General features: G+C 34.2%; 2 protein-coding genes, 1 long non-coding RNA gene and 1 pseudogene across 7 annotated transcripts; 1 reads left to right on the plus strand and 3 right to left on the minus strand.

The window, feature by feature from the left end:
- Positions 1 to 4,081: 4,081 nt before the first annotated feature.
- On the plus strand, positions 4,082 to 7,960 carry LOC136226360 (uncharacterized). 2 transcript variants are annotated; one of them, XR_010687704.1, is made up of 3 exons: positions 4,082 to 5,989; positions 7,406 to 7,523; positions 7,633 to 7,960. It is a non-coding gene; the product is annotated as an uncharacterized lncRNA (long non-coding RNA). The 2 variants fall into 2 exon arrangements; XR_010687703.1 differs by having other exon boundaries at positions 4,083 to 5,989; positions 7,410 to 7,523.
- A 1,441-nt stretch (positions 7,961 to 9,401) lies between these two features.
- LOC136226306 (scopoletin glucosyltransferase-like) lies at positions 9,402 to 11,848 on the minus strand (annotated as a pseudogene).
- Positions 9,402 to 14,487, minus strand: LOC136226307 (transcription termination factor MTERF15, mitochondrial-like). The gene is made up of 2 exons (XM_066014704.1): positions 12,568 to 14,487; positions 9,402 to 9,863 (listed from the first exon to the last, which is right to left on the minus strand). The coding sequence occupies exon 1, from the start codon at positions 14,293 to 14,295 to the stop codon at positions 13,129 to 13,131; it is 1,167 nt and encodes a 388-aa protein (XP_065870776.1). The 5' UTR covers positions 14,296 to 14,487; the 3' UTR covers positions 9,402 to 9,863; positions 12,568 to 13,128.
- A 6,002-nt stretch (positions 14,488 to 20,489) lies between these two features.
- LOC136227490 (transcription termination factor MTERF15, mitochondrial-like) lies at positions 20,490 to 22,569 on the minus strand. 4 transcript variants are annotated; one of them, XM_066016178.1, is made up of 3 exons: positions 21,433 to 22,569; positions 21,232 to 21,354; positions 20,490 to 20,806 (listed from the first exon to the last, which is right to left on the minus strand). In XM_066016178.1, exons 1-2 carry the CDS (start codon positions 22,400 to 22,402, stop codon positions 21,236 to 21,238), a joined length of 1,089 nt encoding a protein of 362 aa, XP_065872250.1. In that variant the 5' UTR covers positions 22,403 to 22,569; the 3' UTR covers positions 20,490 to 20,806; positions 21,232 to 21,235. The 4 variants fall into 4 exon arrangements, with proteins under 4 accessions (XP_065872250.1, XP_065872249.1, XP_065872248.1 ...); XM_066016177.1 differs by having other exon boundaries at positions 20,490 to 20,829; positions 21,433 to 22,567; XM_066016176.1 differs by having other exon boundaries at positions 21,232 to 22,566.
- Between the last annotated feature and the right edge of the window lie 1,414 nt (positions 22,570 to 23,983).

Raw genomic sequence — 23,983 nt, forward strand, 5'->3', positions numbered from 1 at the left:
GAGAGAAGAAAATGAGAAATTAGAGGTGACCGGTGGAAGGAGTAGCCAGTAGAAACGTGTAAAGTTCTAAAAAAAAATGGATATGCTTTGTCCTTATATTATTGGTTTAGAAAACAAAGTAATTTTATTTTGTTTTTTCTAAAGGAAGTGAGGATAGCAGGTACCTTAAATATATATATCATTTAATATATACAAACTATATTTAATGTAAATGGCTAAGTTTGTTAAATTGGTTCGGACCTCTTATTAAATTGTAAATTGGTACAAACTTTTGCTAAATTTGGATTCTATATTGCTAAATTGTACTATTTGGTCTTAGATCTATCCAAAATTTTATCATTTGGCCCCTGACCTATTATTTGATTACATTTGGTCTCTGATCTATCCCAAATTAGTGAAATTTCACCCAATTTGGATTCAAACTTAACCGAATCATTATCTCATTAATAAGTAACAATATTTTGACACTTGAACTTAATAGATTTTAGTTCAGGATTTGTTTTTTGTTTTTTTCTTTTTTTTATCTAATTAATTATTTCCACATAATGTGGAAAAAAAAACTTTTAGAAATATCACGTTTCAAGTTCAAGTGTCAAAATATCGTTCCTTATCAATGAGATAACGATTCCGTTAAGATAGATCATGGGCCAAATAATGCTTTAAGCCATATTAAAAATGTTAACTAAGTAAATTACAATTTGCAGCAAACAATTTAAACCATAATTCAACAAGGAAACAATTTAGGAACACAAATAAAAACCTTAATTTGGTCCTAATTTGAACACTATTTCAGCTTCTTTTAAGTCGATATGTTAAAGGAAATAGAGAGTGATACTGCATTTGAACCATCTTCTAAATTAAACCCTAAGTTAGAAATCCCTAAATTAAACCGTAAATTAGAAATCCCTAAATTTGAAATCCAATAATAAACCTTAAATTAGAAATCCTAAATTAGATTTCCTAAATTAAATCCTAAATAAATTGTAATTACTAAAGAATATTTAAGTAAACAACATATTAATAATTCCCCTAATAAAAACCCTAATTTAGAAATTATAAAACTCTAAACCTAGAAGAAATAAAATACAAAATGAGAATTAAGAAAACTTACTTAAAAATTGGTTGATTGAGAGAAGAATAGATGTACAATTGAAATTTAGTAGAAAGTATGATGTGATTTGGATATTTTTCCAAATGTTGAAATCAAACACCTTTTCTTTCTCAGTGTTGCGCACAAATAAAAGAAAGAAGAAAAGTGGAAGCAGACGATTGAGCAAGGCAGGGCAGGAGGTAGGCTGTTTTATTTATTTTCCCTACAGATGGGAAGGGCAATTTCGCCCTTCCCATCTGTTTAATTTTTTTAAACCTAAAGGCCCAAAACAGGGCAATTTCACCCTTCTCATCTGTTTAATTTTTTTAAACCTAAAGGCCCAAAACAGTCGTTTTGGACCTTTAGATTTAAAAAAATTAAACAGATGGGAAGGGCGAAATTGCCCTTCCCATCTGTCGTCCCTCTTTCTGCTGAAGAAGATTACATCTTCTTCAGCAGCCGCCATGGCTGGAGGGTCGGCGGCTCCTGGCGGAGCCAGGATAGAAAACCCCACTCCTGGGGTTTTCCGGCGGGGTAGGAGGGTCGGCCGTCCCTTCCCGCCCCCTCTGGCTCCGCCCCTGACAAACACAAAACCTTATTTTAAATGTAATTACCCATTATCATGCTGCTCATTACCTCCTCTATGAAATTCTCGTAATTCAAACCTTCTGCACATTATTTCCTTTAATTGAAAATGATATTTAAAATTCATCATTTAAATCAAAAAAGGACAAAGCTTGCTTCCAGTGGTAAGTCTGTCGTGTTTTTTTTTTATAAATCACAAAATAATAAAATCATAAAATAATGAAATCAGACATCTGTCTTAAGAATGTTAGACAAACGATTTACGTATGTTTTAAAAATGTTAGATGTGATTTCATCAAAAAAAATGTTAGATGTGATTAACCAAAAAACAAAACGAACACAGAAAAACATACAAACAATAAAACTAGAAATTAAAAGGAAAGAGTTAGACAAATCTGAGGCTTGTATTAGCAGTTTCCTTAAGACGATGTCGTCGCTATTGACGATCGTCTCCCAGGATACAACAGATTACGCAAACAAACTCAAACCGTGTGTAGCCTAGTTATCACCGGAGTAGGAAAACAAGACATTATGAACAGACTGATAGTAGAAAAAATTCCAGAGAATATTTTTTCTAACCATATTTGAACCACTTTGTGAATTTTGACAATCCATTCTATATAAATAGAACTCGAAAGAATATGTCATTTCACGAACAAACACGACTGTACACGGATAGACACGACTGTTTTCATACGAACACGACTGTTCACGAAGGACACGACTGTTCATGAAAAGAGGTATTGTTAGTATATAAATTAATATATAATTTTATTCAATTGCCACTTTTTAGTAACTTTTTGACAATGTTGCTTAATTTTTTTAATATAAATAATAATTTATTTGCTTATTATTTGTGCATTTTTATGATAGTATATATAATTAAAATAAAGAGAAAGTGTGAAAAATAATTATTGTGGTTTGCCTAATTTGTAAACATAGACATGTAGTTTAAAAGTTTACAAATACAGGTCCGTGGTATATTTTATTAAAAACAAAGTATTACAATCCAATGCATTTGTTATCTTAAAATCCATTATTTTATATATCGACAAAACACAATCCTCCAAAGAATAACTCCATAAATCGAAACAATAAAATTAAAAGCTCGAGTCCGAGCTGAGCTTGCTATAAAATTAACTAGTCGTTAATTATATTTGTGAAGTTTGCTCGCAAATAACTCTTTAATTATGTACATAAACAAGCTCACAAGCAAAGTTCGTGAATAAATAAACAAGATGCTTACATATAGTGCGTCTATTACTCGTTTATTATGTTTGTGAACGAACTCATCTAATAGCAAATGAAATAATATTAAATTTAGATATTTGTGAACTAACACAAAACTATATAGTTTTGTACAAAATAAAAATTTGTTCATAAATGTTCTAATCGAGCCTAGTCGCAAGCTTTCGAGCCGAGTTTTGGTATGCTCAAGCTCGGTTCATTTACGAACCGAGCTAGTAAATCGTGCTCACGAACGGCTGGTTTACAAATCGAGCCGAGCTTTTATCGAGTCGCTGGCTCATTTACAACGCTAGTTTTAATTGTATAAAATAATATAATTTTGTCTAAAAATTAATTTAGGGTCATTTTATTCTTTTCTCCTTATTTCTCTTTTTTATTTCATTCCATTATCTTTGTATGAACCAAACGTGTCCAAAGGTAATTTGGAATTTTGAACTCGATAAAAATGTGGTTGACTCAGAAAAATAAATCTTATATAAAAAAAGAATTAATTAATTAAATTTTGTTGGTTACTAATTAATTAATTTTTTAAATTGTATTATTGAGGGTAGAATGGCTCGTCAAATTGTTTTATTTTAGGAATAAGTTGAATCAAGAGTCATTTTATCTTTAACGTCTAAAATATTGCAATTTTACCCTTAATGTTGGAAGCCAATAGTAATTTTATCCCTAATAAATTGGGTAAATTTGAGAAATAATTCATCAACTGTCTTTTTGGTCATGAATCTTGTCATCTACACTTTACAAGTGCATCATTTTATTAGTAACAATCTACAAACATGTATTGAGATGTGAAAAAAAAATATACTGCATTTTGTATGAATTGAACAAAAATTTCAAAAAAATCACCGAATTTATAAATATTAATCTCCAATTCTATTATTAAATTATAAAAAGCATGAATTCTTTTTTTAAGAACGAATTGATATGCAATTGGTGCAGAATAACGAATAAAAATATCTGTGTTTTATAATAGTGTCTGAAATTGACCTAAATTAATAATATTGGATAAAATTACATTATTTTAGAGATAAAATTTCTCCTAAATCAAAACTTTTAGGGAATTTTTGCACCTTTAATCCTAAAAAAAAAAAGTAAAAATAGTAGTCTTGCTGCCACTCACTCATAGGAAGTCCAGCAAAACGACATAGTTTTAGTCTCCTTTCTTCTCTCTTCATTAGGGTTTTGCTTTCTTATTCCTACTTTCTGAATTTCTAAACTTCATCTCCTGCAATTGGAATTGGAATTGGAATTGCATTTGGGTCGAGGCTTGTCTCCGCTCACGAACAAGGTCAGCTTTTTCTTTCACAATTTTACAATTCTAATGTTTCAATTTCTCTGCAAAACGCTTCTCCATTCTAGAAATGGTTCCACTGTAACACCTCATAACCGTTCAATGGTGGTTTCATTTTCAGTCCGATACTTATCATCTGATTCTGATAATCCACCCTCTTTTACTCTTTCTTACCTCACAAAAACATGTGGATTATCTCCTAAATCAGCTCTCTCAGCTTCTAAAAGTGTCCGATTTGAATCCTCGGAGCAGCCTGATTCGGTCCTATCCTCCTTCGAAAAATTTGGATTCTCGAAAATTCAAATCTCTGAAATGATCAGAAAGTTCCCCAAAATGCTATGTTGCGATCCGACGATGACCATTTCCCCCAAACTTGAATTTTTTCGCTCTAGAGGAGCTTCAACCCCTGACCTTGTAACAATCTTCACTAGCTACCCCTGGATGTTCAACATAAGCTTAGAAAATAGGTTGGTTGGTAATTTTAATCTTTTGATTGACCTATTACAATCCGAATATAAAGCCATTGAATTGATTAAACGAAATGCTGGTGTTCTAAATACTAGTCTTGAAGTTGCTCTAATACCTAATATAAACACTTTGAGAGAAAATGGAGTGACTGCATCAAGAATTTTCCATTTAATTCATACTCGTTGGATAAGTATTGGAACAAATCCAGTCAAATTTGGAAAGATTGTGGAGGAAGTCAAGGAAATGGGATTTAATCCTTTGAAGTCACAGTTTGTTTTTGCAATCATAGCATTGACAGGACTGAGCAAATCGAAGAGGGATGAAAAGGTTGCGATTTATAAGAGGTGGGGTTGGTCTGATGAAGATATAATTACAGCCTTCAAGAAGTTCCCATCGATTTTCTCAATCTCAGAGGATAAGCTAATGGCCGCATGGATTTTTATGTCAACAAATTGGGTTTACACTATTCAGTCATCTTGAGTTGTCCTGCACTACTCGGATACAGCTTGAAGAAGAGGCTCATTCCAAGAGGTGCAGTTATTGAATTTCTGTTATCCAAGGGTCTGGTCAAATTGAATTCAAGCATAACTAGTTTGTTCACATGTTCAGAGAAGCGTTTCTTGGAAAAATATGTGAAATGTCATGAGGAAGCTCCTCGTTTAATTCAGCTGTATAACCACAAGTTAAATCTTTCCGAAACAAGAAAATCCGGAGAAGATGTAGAATGACAAGGTGATGCAAATTTACTTCACTGCTTTTTCTGCTATTCTTGAATGAATTTTGAAATTCTAAGTGAAGTTAGAATCTATAACATTGAAATTCTTGTCTACTTTTGGGAATTGCATAGTAGTTGCTATGGATGAATTTCATTCTGTTGGGTAAAGATATAGACTTGTGCTGCCTTTTTGGTATAAAACTACGGATGAAGACCAGTTCGGCCCCTAAACAATCTTTGTTTTGCTTGAAATGGCGATGGGATATTCAACAAGTTGCCCGGAATCCTAGTTAATGCACCTTTGAGGGTCTTTGGATATTGAAATCTTTGCAAACTCTTGGATGCGTTGCTTTCAATTCTTTTAATTCAATTTCTAAATCGTCAAATACTGGATCAGTACCTTCAATCCAAACGAATCAGGTGCCAGAAGCAGCCCGGATAACAGTTTGAAGTTGCAAATGAAGGTTCCGGCTCCTGAAGTGCAAGAAGAGGCAGAGCAAAGAGGATTTGCGCATTAGGCTAGAATAGGAATTGAAGTTGGCTCAACATTGTAATGGAAGATGCAGAGAATCAGAAATGGCTGCCTGAGGTATGAATTTATTTTTATTATTAGATAGTTGATATGAATTTAAGTCATCATGATGATTATTGTTCCTTGCTATGAACATAGAGATAGTAGATGTGCATGTTTCAAACTATTTCTGTTATCAATTTCTTGGAGAATTATATTAAATATCTACTCTTGGCATATTGAATTCTGTAACATGGATGATTAAGTTCATGCGACATAAATAACATGGGTAAAGTAAAAAAAAAAAAACATGTGGTTTGGCCCATTTGCAAATGCAGTCTCGGGTAAAAAACTTTTAAATGGGAGTCTGAGGTTTACACTGTTAGCAAATATAGTCCAAAATACTAACGTCATTAAAAAAAACTCTGACGTGGCATCTTTACCTATTTTAGTTTGATATTGGAACCCGAATTTCGGTCTTTAGGATTTGTCTGGAGACAGGAGGCTCATTAAGAGGAGTTGTCAGAAAATGGTAGCCTTGAGGTTTCTTGAAGAAAACAGCTTGTCTGCCGTTTGGAATTCACTTCCCATGGTTTGATTGCTTTGAAATTAACCAAAAAAAGAAGAAGATGAAGTTGCAGTTGTAAGTACAAGATAGCAGAAGAACCATAACTTGAATTTATAATGAAAAAAACATAAGAAAGAATGCGGAGATTGGTTGCCTGAAGGATTTGAAGAAAGAATGGAAGGAAAAGGGCTGATAATTCGAGGATGGGCACCGCAAGTAGTTGTACTTGAACACGAAGCGATAGGGGGATTCGTGACTCATTGCGGATGGAATTCAACGCTTGAAGGAATAGCTACGGGGTTGCCAACGGTGACTTGGAGAAGGCTATAAATCAGATAATGGAAGGTGAAGAAATGAGAAGAAAAGCTCGTGAACTTGGGCAGATTGCAAGAATGGCTGTTGAAGGAGGTGGATCATCCTATTCTGATCTTAATGTTTTAATTGATGAACTCATTAAGCTTCAATCTTAATTTAAGCAAAGTATGAATTAATACGGATGGTTCTGCTCTTGGTACTCCTGGAGCTGCTGGTTCGGGTGGGATTTTCAGAAATGCTGGTGCTAAAGGGCGCTAATCGCGCTATAGCGTGAATGCTTGGGAGAATGACTGACATTGTCTTTGGTTAGAGTGTGATTCGATTTATGTGGTGAAGCTCTTTAAATAAGGTTTTTGGAGATTCTTTGGAAGATTAGACAAGATTTGTTAACTTGTTTTGATTTTTTTTCCTCCATACGATTTTGTTGTTACTCGTATCTATCAGAAAGAAAATCGGGTTCCTGATTTTTTGTCAAGGTTTTTTTTTTTATGTTGTTCCGAGACGCATTGGTGCAGCCCTATTTGTATTTCTGTAATTGTTTCATTCGTGATGAATTTAACAGTTTTGAGCAATCCGCTTTACTTTGTTATTTATGTTGTCTTTTGTTAAAGACAGAAACCAAAGATCAATGCCATTGGTGTCCGTCCTTGAATCGACGCCGAGCTTTACATTGCTGCAAAGACCGATGTATCTTGGAGCTAGATTTGTACTTTCTTCTGTTTTTAGAAGGTATTCCCTCTGTTCAACAAGGCCCCTGAAAACCTAATCAATGCACTCTTTGATGCATTGTTTTCAATTGTTTTAATTCAATTTCTAAATCCTCAAATTACTGGACCAGTGCCTTCAATCCAAACGAATCAGGTGCCAGAAGCAGCCCGGATAACAGTTTGAAGTTGCAAATGAAGGTTCCGACTTCTGAAGTGCAAAGGAGAGGTAGAGCAAAGAGGATTTGCGTCGGCATTAGGCGAGAATAGGAATTGAAGTTGGCTCAACATTGTAATGGAAGATGCAGAGAATCAGAAATGGCTGCCTGATAGTAGATGTGCATTTAAATCATGATGGTGGTTGTTATTTCTTGATTCCTCGGATATTAGCAATCATGATGGTTGTTGTTATGACGGTTCATCTATATTAATTGCAGAACTTAAGTATTTATTTGGTTTACAGGTTAACTTTTGCGTCAAACATTATTATTTGGGTTAATTTTACTCTTGCGGGGTGTTTGTTAGGAGGGATATAGGAGGTGGGATAGGGATAAAAAACACGAGATAAGTTATCTCGTGTTTGTTTGGGAGATAGAAAAGTGAGATAGATGAGGGATAAACCTTTTATCCCTCAAATCCTATACCCAAGTAGGGGGTGGTATAAGGAGGTGGGATAAGCTCCTGCGATTTTAATAGAATGGAAAAGTCCGTCTTATCCCTCAAATTAATGTTATATAGTTTAAATAAGGTTAAAATAGTAAAATGTATTATTTTATCCCTATCCCACATACCAAACATTAAATAATAATTCTCGACTATCATATTTTTATTCTTATCCCAACCATTTATCCTTATCCCTATCCCAACCTTTATCCTTATCCCTATCCCAATAGAATATCAAACGCCCCATTGATGTATAAAATAGTCTAATTTCGTTGTATAAAATAATTTATTACTTTTAATTTAACTGTACCTGATCAAATTGTTTTAAATAAAGAAAGACAATATCTATATATTGAGTCTTAATACATCATTTGCCTCCTAAACTTGTTCAAAAAAGTTTGATTGGCCACTGAACTTTCAAAGTATCCCGATAGCCTCCTCAATTTATGTAAAATGTTCATTTAATCCCATGAACTTAAGCAAAATGTAATAAATTGATCACTTGGTTGCAAAAAGTAGGTTAAATGCGGAATATGTATTGCATGAGTCTTAAAAAAAAAGTAAAACGACCAAAATCGAGGGATATACAGTTCTAATATTAGAGAAGACAAGTTTTATAGTTGAGCAAGTAATAACTTCATTTTTAATCTATTTTTGGATTATGTAATAACATTCTAAGATGCGTGAAATACATCTTCCGCATTTAACTTACTTTTTTTACAACCGAGTGATCAATTGATTACATTTTACTCAAGTTCAGGAGGCCACCTGAACATTTTATGCAAGTTGAGAGGGCTATCGAGACACTTTGAAAATTCAGAGGTCTATTAAGTTTTTTGGATAAGTTCTGATGTAAAGCCTATATATATATATATATATATATATATATATATATATATTAATACATGAGTTTGTCTGCATTGGACGCACTATAAAATGACAAATTTACCTAGTTATTATTAAAAAATAATAATTATCCACAGTTGCCTATGGAAGAGGTTTTTGGAGACAGAACATTCTAACTAAGTTGACACTCAAACTTGGCAACACCCAACTAGGCCCGAATATTATTAAAGAAAATAAAAAAAATTACAACAAGAAAAAAACCAAACAAAAAAAATCTCATAAATCATCCGAGATAAAGAAATTACAGAAGGTCGGGTGGGAAGGCAACCAAATAGTACTACACTGCTCAAAACTAGCTTGAGCATCCACGAAACTATTACATTCGTTAAAGATATGTAAAACTATAAAATCCATATTCGATACCGAATCCAACCGAATAGTCAAAGGAAACATCTAAAGAAGAACGAGTACGAAAAGATTTACAACATAAGTTGAGTCACATTTAAGCCACAGGCAACGCCGGTTTCTCTCTCATGTAATTCTGATAGCAAAAATTGCAGCCTGCAGCTCAGCTAGAAAAGCGAAAGAATGAAATCGGAAAAGCGAAAGCTCCATACAGTAAATCTCCATAATCCCTAAAAGTTGCTCCCACCCCTGCCAAGCTAAGAGCTCCAAGAGCAAGCCATCAGTATTCTCTTTCATCATCCCCGCCAAGAGGAGTCACTAGTAGAAAATTGGTCTTTGGTGTCGGTTTTTTTTTTTTTTACTATTTGCGTTTGTCTTTGCAGCAACGTCGGTTCAAGGACTGACTGATCTTTGGCGTCGGTCTTTAACAAAAGACAACATGAAGAACAACCTAATTAAAGCAAAATTGCTCAAAACTGCTAAAATCATCCAATATGAAAGAATTACAGAAATAATAGCTCCACCAATGCGTCTTAGAAGAAGTCAAACATAACATTTCAAAGCATTAACAACCCGATCTTCTTCCTTGTAAATATGAGTTATTACGAAATCGTATGGACAAAAGAAAATGAAAACAAGTCAACCAATCTTGTCTAAACTTTTAAAGGAGATAAAAAACTTCACCACATAAATCGTATCACACTGTAACCAAAGACGACGTTGGAGGCTCTCCCAAGCTTCCATAACCGCACATATAATGCCCCTTTACCTCCGTCAAAAAAGCGATATAAAATAGGATAAAGCAGACACACCATTCGGGAAATCACACCCATTTCTAAAAATTCCGCCCGAACCAGCAGCCCCAGGAGTACCAAAAGCAGAACCATCCGTATTAATTCCTACTTTTCGTAAATTAAGATCGATGCTTAATAAGTTCATCAATTAAAACATTAAGATCGGAATAGGATGATCCACCTTCTTCAACAGCCATTCTTGCAATCTGCCCAAGTTCATGAGCTTTTCTTCTCATTTCTTCACCTTCCATTATCTCATTTATAGCCTTCTCTACACATTCACTCTTTATAATGCTATGATCATGAACACCAATAGATACACCAATTTTCAATACCTCTGTCACAAATTTTTCATTGAAGACTTGCTCACTTCCTATAGGCCAAGTCACCATTGGCAACCCCGCAACTATTCCTTCGAGCGTCGAATTCCATCCGCAATGAGTCACGAATCCCCCTATTGCTTCGTGTTCAAGTATAACTACTTGCGGTGCCCATCCTCGAATTATCAACCCTTTTCCTACCATTCTTTCTTCGAATCCTTCAGGCAACCAATCTTCATCTTCTTGGTGATCAATGCTCATCCGAACCACCCATATAAAGTCCTTCCGAGAAGCTTCAAGTCCGATCGCGATCTCCTTCAGCTGAGTTGCTTTGAAGTTGGTTGTGCTACCAAAACATAAGTAAACGGCCGAATCAGGTTTCATGGAATCAAGCCATTTCGAACACTCGTTTTCATCGATTGATGCTTCATGTCCTCTTCGTGCTTGTGCTTCAACATCTCCATTACAAAGAGAAACTTGGCCAATACTCCAAGCTCTCCTTCCCAAAACGTTACGATAATGTTCAGCGTACACCGGTTCGAGCTCAAAAAAACTGTTTACTACAACTCCAAAGCTCTTCAGCTCCGATTCTATGGAAGACTCATACAGTTTTCTCATCTCATCAGTTTCACTTTCCCGTAACTCAGCTTTCAATAATTTGTTTCTTGAGAGCTTCATATCTCCAGGAAGACTCGGATCGACAAAGAGCTCTGAATCTGACGATAAGTTTTTATAGGGTTTATATTTGTGAATAGATATGATAGTACATAAGGAAAAGAAACAAGTTCCATGAAAAACAAGCCTTGGGATACCAAATTTGGAAGCAGAATCAGTAGCCCAAGGAAATATCCAATCAGCAACAAGAGAATCTCAGGATTGATTTCTCTTAGCACTTTTTCCAGTGGATCCTGAAACAAAGCTGTTGCAACCAGAAATTTGGAGAGAATTCCCCATCCTAGATTCTTGGAAGAGATGAAATCACCATTTTCACATCCTTCTGGTAATCCACTTTCAATTGTAGGAAATTGAAGGATGTGAAGATTGATATTAGAATCTGAATTTGGGGTTTTTTTTATTTGTCTAGAGACAAGAGGTTCATTGAGAGGTGTTGTGAGAATGGTGGTTTTCAGGTTTTTTGAAGCAAAAAGCTTGGCTATGTCTATCATTGGAATTATATGGCCATGAGCCATGAATGGGAAGAAAAGTATATGTGGTTTCTGAGATTCACTTCCCATTGTTTGATTGCTTTGAAATTAACCAAAAAAGATAGAAGATGAAGATGAAGTTGCAGTTGCTGTTTAATAAAATATTTTTTAGATAATTTTTTAAGTCAACTTTAGGAATATTATAACAAATTATCTAAAAAATACTTTATTAAACAGCTACTGCAACTTCATCTTCATCTTCATCTTCTTTTTCTTTTTTTTTTGGTTAATTTGAAAGCAATCAAACCATGGGAAGTGAATTTCAAAAGCCACACATACTTTTCTTCCCATTCATGGCTCATGGCTTATGGCCACATGATTCCAAACGGCAGACAAGCTTTTTGCTTCAAAAAACCTCAAGGCTACCATTCTCCCACAACTCCTCTTAACGAGCCTCTTGTCTCCAGACAAATCCTAAAGACCGAAATTCGGGTTCCAATACCAAACTAAAATAGGCATCGATGCCACGTCAGAGTTTTTTTAATGCCGTTAGCATTTTGGACTATATTTGCTAACAGCGTAAACCTCAGACTCCCATTTAAAAGTTTTTTACCACGAGACTGTGTTTGCAAACGGGCCATACATTGCATGAACTTAATCATCCATGTTACAGATATATTTAATATAATTCTCCAAGAAATTGATAGCAGAAATAGTTTGAAACATTCTATGTTATGTTTCAGAGGAATCAAGGAATAGCAACAAACAATCATGATTTAAATGCACATCTACTATCTTTATGTTCAAAGCAAGGATCATGACTTAAATGCATATAAACTAGTATCTAATAATAAAAATAAATAAATAAATTATAAATTGAGAGGATAGTTGAAAACCTCAGGCAGCCATTTATCAGTCTCTGCATCTTCCATTACAAATGTTGACCCAACTTCAATTCCAATTCTCGCCTAATGCCAAAACAAATGCTCTTTGCTCTGCCTCTCCTTGCACTTCAGCAGTCGGAACCTTCTTTTGCAACTTCAAACTGTTATCCGGCTGCTTCTGCTACCTGATTCGTTTGGATTAAAGGCACTGATCCAGTAATTTGAGGATTTAGAAATTGAATTGAAAGATTTGAAAGCAATGGATCCAAGAGTTCGCAAAGATTTCAATATCCAAGACCCTCAAAGGTGCATTAACTAGGATTCCGGGGGCCTTGTTGAACATCCCGTGGCCATTACAAGCAAAACCAGTCTTCATCCATAGTTTTATACCAAAAAAGCAGCACAAGTTTTATATCTTTACCCGACAGGATGAAACTTATCCACAGCAAACTACTATGGCAATTCCAGAAAGTGGACAAGAATTTCAATGTTATAGATTCCAACTTCGCTGAGAATTTCAAAATTCATTCAAGAATGGCAGAAAAAGCAGTGAAGTAAATTTGCATCACCTTGTCATTCTACATCTTCTTCCGATTTTCTTGTTTCGGAAAGATTTAACTTGTGGTTATACAGCTGAATTAAACGAGGAGCTTCCTCATGACATTTCACATATTTTTCCAAGAAACGCCTCTCTGAATATGTGAACAAACTAGTTATGCTTGAATTCAATTTGACTAGACCCTTGGATAACAGAAATTCAATAACTGCACCTCTTGGAATGATCCTCTTCTTCAAGCTGTATCTGAGTAATGCAGGACAACTCACAATGACTGAATAGTGTAAACCCAATTTGTTGACATAAAAATCCATCACGGCCATTAGCTTATCCTCTGAGATTGAGAGAATCGATGGGAGCCTCTTGAAGGCTGTAATTATATCTTCATCGGACCAACCCCACCTCTTATATATCGCAACCTTCTCATCCCTCTTCGATTTGCTCAGTCCTGTCAATGCTATGATTGCAAAAACAAACTGTGACTTCACAGGATTAAATCCCATTTTCTTGACTTCCTCCAAAATCTTTGCAAATTTGACTGGATTTGCTCCAATACTTACCCAATTAGCATGAATTAACAGCAAAATACTTGATGCAGGCACGCCATTTTCTCTCAAAGTGTTTATATTAGGTATTAGAGCAACTTCAAGACTAGCATTTAGAACACCAGCATTTCGTTTAATCAATTCAATGGCTTTATATTCGGATTTTAATAGGTCAGTCAAAAGATTAAAATTACCAACCAACCTATTTTCTAAGCTTATCCTGAAGATCCAAGGGTAGGTAGTGAAGATTGTAACAAGGTCAGGGGTTGAAGCTCCTCTAGAGCGAAAAAATTCAAGTTTGGGGGAAATGGTCATCGTCGGATCGCAACATAGCATTTTGGGGAACTTTATGATCATTTCAGAGATTTGAATTTTCGAGAATCCAAACTTTTCCAAGGAGGATACAACCGAATCTGGCTGCTCCGAGGATTCAAATTGGAGAGTTTTAGAAGCTGAAAGAGCTGATTTAGGAGATAATCCACATGTTTTTGTGAGGTAAGAAAGATTAAAAGAGTGTGGATTATCAGAATCAGATGATAAGTATCGGACTGAAAATGAAACCACCATTGAACGGTTATGAGGTGTGACTGTGGAACCATTTCTAGAATGGAGAAGCTTTTTGCAGAGAAATTGAAACATGATAATTCTAAAACTGAAGATTGTGAAAGAAAACCTGACCTTTGCTCGAGATTGGAGACAAGCCTCAACCCAAATACAATTCCAATTCCAATTCCAGCAGAGGAAGTTCAGAAATTCAGAGAAACTAGGAAGAAGAAAGCAAAACCCTAATAAAGAGAAGAAGAGAGAGTAAAACTATGTCGTTTTGATGGGATTCCAACATCTGACTGATTGTAAAAGGCACTGACAGCATTAATACTATGTTTTTTTTCTTATAAAAAAAGACTATTTTTTTAATTAACTAATTAATTTACAACAGCGGTAAGAAAACACACGATTATGAGCAGCTTAATTGACCTGATGTCGTTCATGAACAAACTCAACATGACCAAAGCATTTAATCTCTTTCTAAATATCCGAGATAATAGTTCCTAATCAATTTAAAAGATAATTTTCATTCTTGAGAATATGAACAACAGAATCCAAAACAATCAAAACTCTTTTGAATTTCGTTGTCTTTGCAACACGAATTGAGAATCAGATAGTTCAGTATGAAAGGCCGGAAGAGATGACCCAATCGGACCTCCTCCGGACAACAATACTTACCCACAATAATTACGAACAAGGAAATCGGACGAGTTATAATGTTTTTTACAGAATAAAAAGTGTTGCAATTCAATTTAAATTAACCTTTTCTTTAATTGACTTTAATATAACCTTTGTCTTAATTTCTTTAGATAAAACAATTAGATCGATCATTCTACATTCCGAATACAATTTTTTTTTTTTAAAATCTTATATTTTAAAAAAAAAATCTTATTTTTTAATTATTTTTCTTGACTCGACAACTTTTATTAATTAAAGGTTCAATTGAGTTAAAAAAAATCAATTAATTTAGGAAAAGGTAAAAATGAACTAGATTTTTTTTTATCTTAAGGACAAACTTACGTTTTGTAATTAGTTATGATGTGGGATAATTTGAGATGAGTTTTCAAAATGTCTAAGATAAAATAGAAAAATGATTAAGAATGGGTTCGAGACCTCACTCTGATGCTTTATCAGTTAAGCTAAAAGACGAAATGGATACTAACAAGTATATAGTTCGAATATGTAAGGACAATGTTACATTTTGATGCATTGTATACTATTACAGTAAAACCTTCATAAATTAATACTCGATAAATTAATAACCTCTTTAAAATAATAATTTCTTCTAGTCCCGACTTAGGTCTGTTCAATAAATTAATACTCGATAAATTAATAACCTCTTTAAAATAATAATTTCTTCTAGTCCCGACTTAGGTCTGTTCAATAAATTAATACTTGATAAATTAATAAAACTCCATGGTTTCAACATTATTAATTTATAGAGGTTTTACTGTATATTTATATAATGACAAGATTGTGTACTCTAAATGAGTTGGATTCCATGTGGTACCTGCTTAATGGAAGAGAGATTTGATATCAATCTGAAACAGATACCAACCATAATCGTTGTCTGCAATTTAAGGTATAAGACCATGATTGAATTAGTGAAACCTTACGTACTTTCTTGACTAGTCCAGTGGTTACTTTTTTGAGAGAGGGAAAATTAACTTGTAAGAGTTTTTCATGCAACATCAGTATTTAATTTGAACAAAGTCGAATTTGTAACGTGCCACAACATCCAAATGAGAGAAGCTTGGCGACTAAAATTATTCTCCTTGGAATGAAAGGCAAAAACAAACTCCCTAGCTTGGGAAATAAGGCAACGAATATTGGTCGGAAAGTGTTGTTAGATGTGAATATTGGCATGTTAAATTTAAATTTTATGTGACTCGATTACACCCAGAAGCTCGCATATATGTATATCCTGAAACCACAAGCCTAATTTTACACCTTTATTGGCGAGGCCGATAGATTAATAAAGAAAGCACGTCCTTTATTCTTTATCTAATTTGCTAAATATTAAATCTCACGAGACTCGATCACATCTAGAAGTGTATATCTCGAAAACACAAGTTACAAAACACTAAGTAAAATAAATAAACAAACAACCATCAAGAATAAATACTCTCCTAGTAGAATTCACTTAAATAGGAAGTTTTCAACTTTTTTAAGAAAACTAAATAATATAATCGAATAAGAATATACGGATAGTCTAACATGTGCCATAAGGCACAGGTTTATTTTGTGTACTTTAATGCATTAATTACTTTTTTGGCGGATTACTTACTTTTTAGCTGTAAATATGTATAATAGCCTTACGACTTCTTAACCCATTTTTTTTCTTCTGTTTTTGTAAATTGTTTATCCAAATTACTATAATTTCTACCTTGCAATTAGCATTAGATGGATGGAGATTTGGATGTAAATATTTTATCTGAACCATTTTTTTCTTCCAGTGGTATTAGTAAAAGGTATGTAATATATTTAGTTGTTTTTATATTTTTTTATGAACTATTTTTATAGGTTGAGTATATATATATATAACGGATAATATAACCTGTGTCATAAGGTACAAGTTTATTTTGTGTACTTTAATGCATTAATTACTTTTTTGGCGGATTACTTATCTAACTATTTCAACTTGTACTTAAACGTTTAATAATCTTCTAAACTCTTAACAGAATTTGTGCTACTTCAACTTAGCTTTAAATGACCGTCATTTCAACTTTACGATCTTTCTGCTACCTCAACTTCCTTAAAAAAAAAAATTTCATCATCTCAACTTGCTTAAGTTGTTAGTTGTTAATGGCGCCTCACAATACTACACCTTCATCTTCTTATTTCTTGGTTAATTTCAAACAATCAAACCATGGGAAGTGAATCTCAAAAGCTGGGTAAATTTCATCAATGGTGTACAACTTTTACCTCATTTCACACTTTGGTGTACAACCTTTAATTTGTCTCACTAATATATAGGAACTTATAGGTGACCTTCCACTTTAGTATAAGCAGGTAAAAATGACCGATCAACTCGAAGTCAACGCGCCACATCAGCAATTGGACCGGTCAAAAAATCAAAATTTGACTAACTAATGTAAAATTACTTTTATACCCTCATCTTACTCCTTCTTCCGTCCTTTCTCTCTCTAACTTATTTCTGTTCATTTAATCTCTTTAATCCATGTAATCTCTTTATTTAATCCATGATGGTAAGGGTTATGCTAACTCATGTGAATACTTGAAAGCATACCCATCTTGTTCATTTGGTGGGTTCTTTTATTATATCAAATTTTTATACTTATAGCATCTCCAACAGCCTCTTAAATTGACTCTTAAGTTAAAATTTGAAGAGGGAGAATAAAAAATCAGCTCCAACAATCTCTTAGTGGCTCCTCAAATCACTAAAAGCCTCTTCATCCTCTCTATTAATAGAGAGCCTCTCTCCACCTCTTAGTGCCTCCTAACTTCATTTTTTAATAATAATTTATTATTGATGAGTCCCTCTCCTCACACTATTGGTAATGTAACAATAAATAATTATCTTAATAATAAAATAATAAATAATGAGTGAATATAAGGAGCATTGTTGGAGATGATATATCTTAGTCACTCTTAAATCACTAAAAAAGTCAATTTTTTATATTATTTTTAGAGAGTTCTCTAAGAGTCTATTGGAGATGCTCTTAGGTTGTTGAATATTGGATATTTGGCTTCTGGCTTTGTTTTATTTATTGGCCAATACTCCGGCAGACTACTTTTGTTGCTCATTGGAATACTACGGCAAACTGAAAGGCAATCAAATGAAAGTTGCAAATTAGAGATAATTACAATAAGTATAATATTGTTTACGATTAGCGGTAGCATTACAGATGTGCAGAATAAAAGTGGCAATAGGAGGCTGTTCTTTATAAGTTGGGGATTCCTCTGAAAATAAATTAACGTGAATTTGTCGACTTCCATTCCTCTCTACAGACAAATGCGTATCAAAACATAAAATGAATAGACTTAAAATTCATTTAATAGGCTTAATTACAAAGTTAAGATGCCGACTTTGAATGCGTCAGATTTCTTGTATGAGCAAGGTTCTAAGCCTCGATTCTCCACTGGACTACTCTTTGAATCGTCTCAGCCTTTGAATATACGATCATGAATTAAATGAAGAGATTAAAGGAAGAGAAATAAGGTAGAGAGAGAAAGGGAAAGAAGAAGGAAGATGAGGGTATATAAGTAATTTTACATTAGTGAGTCAAATTTTGACTTTTTGACCAGTCAAACTGCTGGCGTGGCGCATTGACCGGTCATTTTTACCTATTGTATACTAAAGTGGGAGGTCACCTATAAGTTCGTATATATTAATAGGACAAATTAAAGGTTGCACACCAAAATGTGAAATGAGGCAAAGATTGTAAACCATTGATGAAATTTACCCTTCAAAAGCTACATATACTCCTCTTAGAGAACCTCTTGTCTTGAGGCAAATCATAAAGACGAAAATTTGGGTTCAGATATCAAACTAAAATTCGGGTTCCAATGCCACATCATTATTTTTTTTACATCGTTAGCATGTTTGACTATGTTTGATAACGAAATAAACTATAGATCCTCGTTTGTAAATTTTTAACTACAACTACATTTAAAAACAGATGAAACCACAAACAGTTTTTTTTTTCTTTTATTTTACTGTAATCCCACAACAAGTGTATCATATTATTTCCTTGACTACAATATATAAATTCTCACATATTTGATTGCTAATATCCCAGAAATCAAGAAATAAATAAATTATATAAAGAAAGGATCATGACTTAAATGGATATCAACTATCTAATAATAAAAAGAAATTCACAAATTGAAATAAGTTTTATATTTAAAAAAATTCTACTATGAACTCAGTTCAATTGACTTTAGGAATGAAAAGATGGCACGTATACAACTTTATTCTTTAAACAAATCAAAATCATTTCCAAATCAGGTATATACATCTCATTTTTTATTGATCGATTTCATTTCATCCAGTCTACTATATTTTCGGATTAGAGGCCCCTAATCCGGCTCCCTCTAAAACCGCCCCTCCCTGGTAACTCCTCAACAATCAATCAGACTAGAGAATAGAAAAAGTTCATATAAAAGACAGCCTAAACAGTAAATTAAACAAAGTTCAACCAATTTGTTTTGTAACAAAACAAACAAAATATTACCATAGTATCAGCAGCCCAATTTTCTTCCCTGTAGATGAGTAATAAAGCCCAATTTTCTTCCCTGTAGATGAGTAATAACCAATCCATGGAGGAAAGAAAATGAAGATAAGTCAACCAATCTTGTCTAAACTTTCAAGGAACCTCCCAAAACATCACTTAAAGAGCTTCACCACATAAATCGAATCTAAAGACAATTCCAGTCATTCTCCCAAGCTTTCATAACCACGCTATAGCGCAATTCGCGCCCTTTAGCGCCAGCATTTCTGAAAATCCCACCCGAACTAGTAGCTCCAAGAGTACCAAGAACAGAACCATCCATATTATTCCTAGTTTCGTAAATTAAGATTGAAGCTCAATGAGTTCATCAATTAAAACGTTAAGATCAGAATAGGATGATCAACATTCTTCAACAACCATTCTTGCAATCTGCCAAGTTCATGAGATTTTCTTCTCATTTCTTCACCTTCCATTGTCTCATTTATAGCCTTCTCTACACATCCACTCTTTATAATGCTATGATCATCAACACCAATAGATACACCAATTTTCAGTGAAACGTGTAGGTGCAAGTTGAATCGACTAGACTAGGTATCTATTAAGCAAAACAATATGTAAATTTCTTATGTTTTGTTCATTATAAATTCAAAGTCATGGTTCTTCTGCTATCTTCTACTTTAAACTGCAATCAAACCATGGGAAGTGAATCTCAAAAGCTACATATACTTTTCTCTTCCCATTCATGGCTAACAACTTCCTCTTGTCTCCGGGCAAATCCTAAAGACCGAAATTCTTGATCCGATATCAAACTAAAATTCGGGTTTGGATGCCATATACTTTTTTTTGCTAATGGCGCGAACCTAAGACTCCAATTTAAAAGTTTTTAACTATGAAACTGCCGGTGCGTTTCTAAATGTACCAAACCACATGTTTTTATTTTTACTTTACTCTTTATTTATGTAGCATGAACTTAATCATCCATGTTACAGAATTCATTATGCCAAAACTAGATATTTAACAAAATTCTCCAAGAAATTGATAACAAAAATAGTTTGAAAACATTCTATGTTATGTTTCAGAGGAATCAAGGAATAGCAACAAACAATCATCATGATTTAAATGCACATCTACTATCTTTATGTTCAAAGCAAGGATCATAACTTAAATACATATAAACTAGTATCTACTAATAAAAATAAATAAATAAATTATAAATTGAGGGGATAGTTGAAAACCTCAGGCAGCCATTTTCTCAGTCTCTGCATCTTCCATTACAATGTTGACCCAACTTCAATTCCTATTCTCCCCTAATGCCAAAGTAAATGCTCTTTGCTCTGCCTCTCCTTGCACTTCAGCAGTCGGAACCTTCTTTTGCGACTTCAAACTGTTATCCGGGCTGCTTCTGGCACCTGTTTCGTTTGGATTAAAGGCACTGGTCCAGTAAAACTTGAGGATTTAGAAACTGAATTAAAAGAATTGAAAACAATGCATCCAAGAGTTTACAAAGATTTCAATATCCAAGGACCCCCAAAAGTGCATTAACTAGGATTCAGGGGACCTTGTTGAACATCCCTTGGCCATTTCAAGCAAAACAAAGCTTGTTTAGAGTCGGAACTTGGCCACATCCGTAGTTTCATATGAAAAAATCAGCACAAGTTTATATCTTTACCCAACAGGATGAAATTTATCCACAGCAACTATAATGGCAATTCCCAAAATTGGACAAGAATTTCAATGTTATAGATTCCAACTACACTAAGAAATTCAAAATTCATTCAAAAATGTAGATTCCTTCAAGAATAGCAGAAAAAGCAGTGAAGTAAATTTGCATCACCTTGTCATTCTACATCTTCTCCGGATTTTATTGTTTCGGAAAGATTTAACTTGTGGTTGTACAGCTGAATTAAACGAGGAGCTTCCTCATGACATTTCACATATTTTTCCAAGAAACGCCTCTCTGAATATGTGAACAAACTAGTTATGCTTGAATCCAATTTGACCAGACCCTTGGATAACAGAAATTCAATAACTGCACCTCTTGGAATGATCCTCTTCTTCAAGCTGTATCTGAATAATGCAGGACAACTCACAATGACTGAATAATGTAAACCCAATTTGTTGACATAAAAATCCATCACGGCCATTAGCTTATCCTCTGAGATTGAGAGAATCGATGGGAGCCTCTTGAAGGCTGTAATTATATCTTCATCGGACCAACCCCACCTCTTATATATCGCAACCTTCTCATCCCTCTTCGATTTGCTCAGTCCTGTCAATGCTATGATTGCAAAAACAAACTGTGACTTCAAAGGATTAAATCCCATTTCCTTGACTTCCTCCAAAATCTTTCCAAATTTGACTGGATTTGCTCCAATACTTACCCAATTAGCATGAATTAACAGCAAAATACTTGATGCAGGCACTCCATTTTCTCTCAAAGTGTTTATATTAGGTATTAGAGCAACTTCAAGACTAGCATTTAGAACACCAGCATTTCGTTTGATCAATTCAATGGCTTTATATTCGGATTTTAATAGGTCAGTCAAAAGATTAAAATTACCAACCAACCTATTTTCTAAGCTTATCCTGAAGATCCAAGGGTAGGTAGTGAAGATTGTAACAAGGTCAGGGGTTGAAGCTCCTCTAGAGCGAAAAAATTCAAGTTTGGGGGAAATGGTCATCGTCGGATCGCAACATAGCATTTTGGGGAACTTTATGATCATTTCAGAGATTTGAATTTTCGAGAATCCAAACTTTTCCAAGGAGGATACAACCGAATCTGGCTGCTCCGAGGATTCAAATTGGAGAGTTTTAGAAGCTGAAAGAGCTGATTTAGGAGATAATCCACATGTTTTTGTGAGGTAAGAAAGAGTAAAAGAGTGTGGATTATCAGAAACACATGATAAGTATCTGAGTGAAAATGAAACCACCATTGATGTGTTATGAGGTGCGACAGTGGAAACATTTCTAGAATGGAGAAGCGTTTTGTAGAGAAATTGAAACATTAGAATTGTAAAATTGTGAAAGAAACAGCTGACCTTGTTCGTGACCGGAGACAAGCTTCGACCCAAATGCAATTCCAATTCAAATTCCAGTTCCAGCGGATGAAGTTTATAGAGATTCAGAAAGTACGAAGAAGAAAGCAAAAACAAACCCTAAAAAGAGAGGAGAAGAGAGACTAAAACTGTATGTCGTTTTGCTGGAGTTCCTTCCTATGAGTGGGTGGCAGTAAAAGACACCTGCAGCAGTAAGAGTATGTGGTAAAAATATTTTGATAATCGCATGCTTCGGTAATCTTCATTTCGCAAAGCCAAAATCGTCTTTTTTGCTACCTAACACGATTAATTTTTTCTGAAAGTGGTTGAATACGTAACATCCCTTTCTGAAAGGCGGGGTACTGGACTGCAGGGGAGATGATTTTCCTTCCCGTATAAGGATGAACTTCCCTCAAGATTGACACATTCACTCGTGAAGTGGTTAGTTTGGAGAGATTGTGCCAATCTTGGGGTGCACCATGGGACACGTCCATTCCATGGTGCCAATCTTTAAAGTGAACCTAACTAATCTGGTACCAATTTTGAATCGGATGAGTAATCTTGGTGTGCACCATGAGACACGTCCATTCCAAAAGGTCTGAACTGCCATTTTTGGGATGAGAAATGGAAGTCCAGACCTTTTGGGATGGATGTGTCCCACGGTGCACACCAAGATTACTCATCCGATTTAAAATTGGTACCGGAATAGTTAGGTTCACTTTGAAGTACTTTGTTAGGAGTTTATGGTGGCAATCTTGTTATAAATTTTGATAATGTTATGATTTTAATGTTGTTATTGTGGCAATCTTGTTGTAAATTTTGATAATGTTATGATTTTAATGTTAGAATCCGTTGTTGTTTGCCATTTTTTGTTATATACCACTTCGCGAATTAGCTTCAAAACATATCCAGACTTCGCATATGCGAACTAACTTCATCAAGTAAACCAAACTTTAGCTTCGCATATGCGAACTAAATTCATCAAGTAGACCAAACTTTAGCTTAGCAGGCTTCGCATATAAACTCAAACATTAGCTTTGCAGGCTTCGCATAATATGGAATCTGCGAAGTCAGACGGGAGGGGGCGAGACGCGCGTAAATATTGAGGGTATTATGGAAAAGTCACACAAAAGCAGTCCAGATATGTAGTAGGTTGAGTAAATGGATTAAATATGTAAATGGACCTCTTATTTGACCTAGTTTTATAATTTTTCCATTATATTATTATATTTATCTATAATATAAAAAGGTTATTTAAAGTAAATTGTGAAAATAAAATAATAATATTTAATTTATATAGCACCTTTATATCATTAATTGTAATTATTAGATTATATTTTTTGTTAATATTTATATGTTAAGATGAATTCGTGTATCGCACAGGTCAAAAACTAGTTACATATTAAGAGAGCAATTTTACCCCTAACATTGACAAGTTGTGTCAATTTCTAACATTATTATAAAACACAAATATTTTGTTCTTTATTTTGCACTAATCAGGGGCAGATATAGGTGTCGGGCCCCTCCGCCCGCCGGAAGCACCATGATCAC

Source organism: Euphorbia lathyris, chromosome 4, assembly GCF_963576675.1.
Source record: "Euphorbia lathyris chromosome 4, ddEupLath1.1, whole genome shotgun sequence".
NCBI lineage: Eukaryota > Viridiplantae > Streptophyta > Magnoliopsida > Malpighiales > Euphorbiaceae > Euphorbia > Euphorbia lathyris.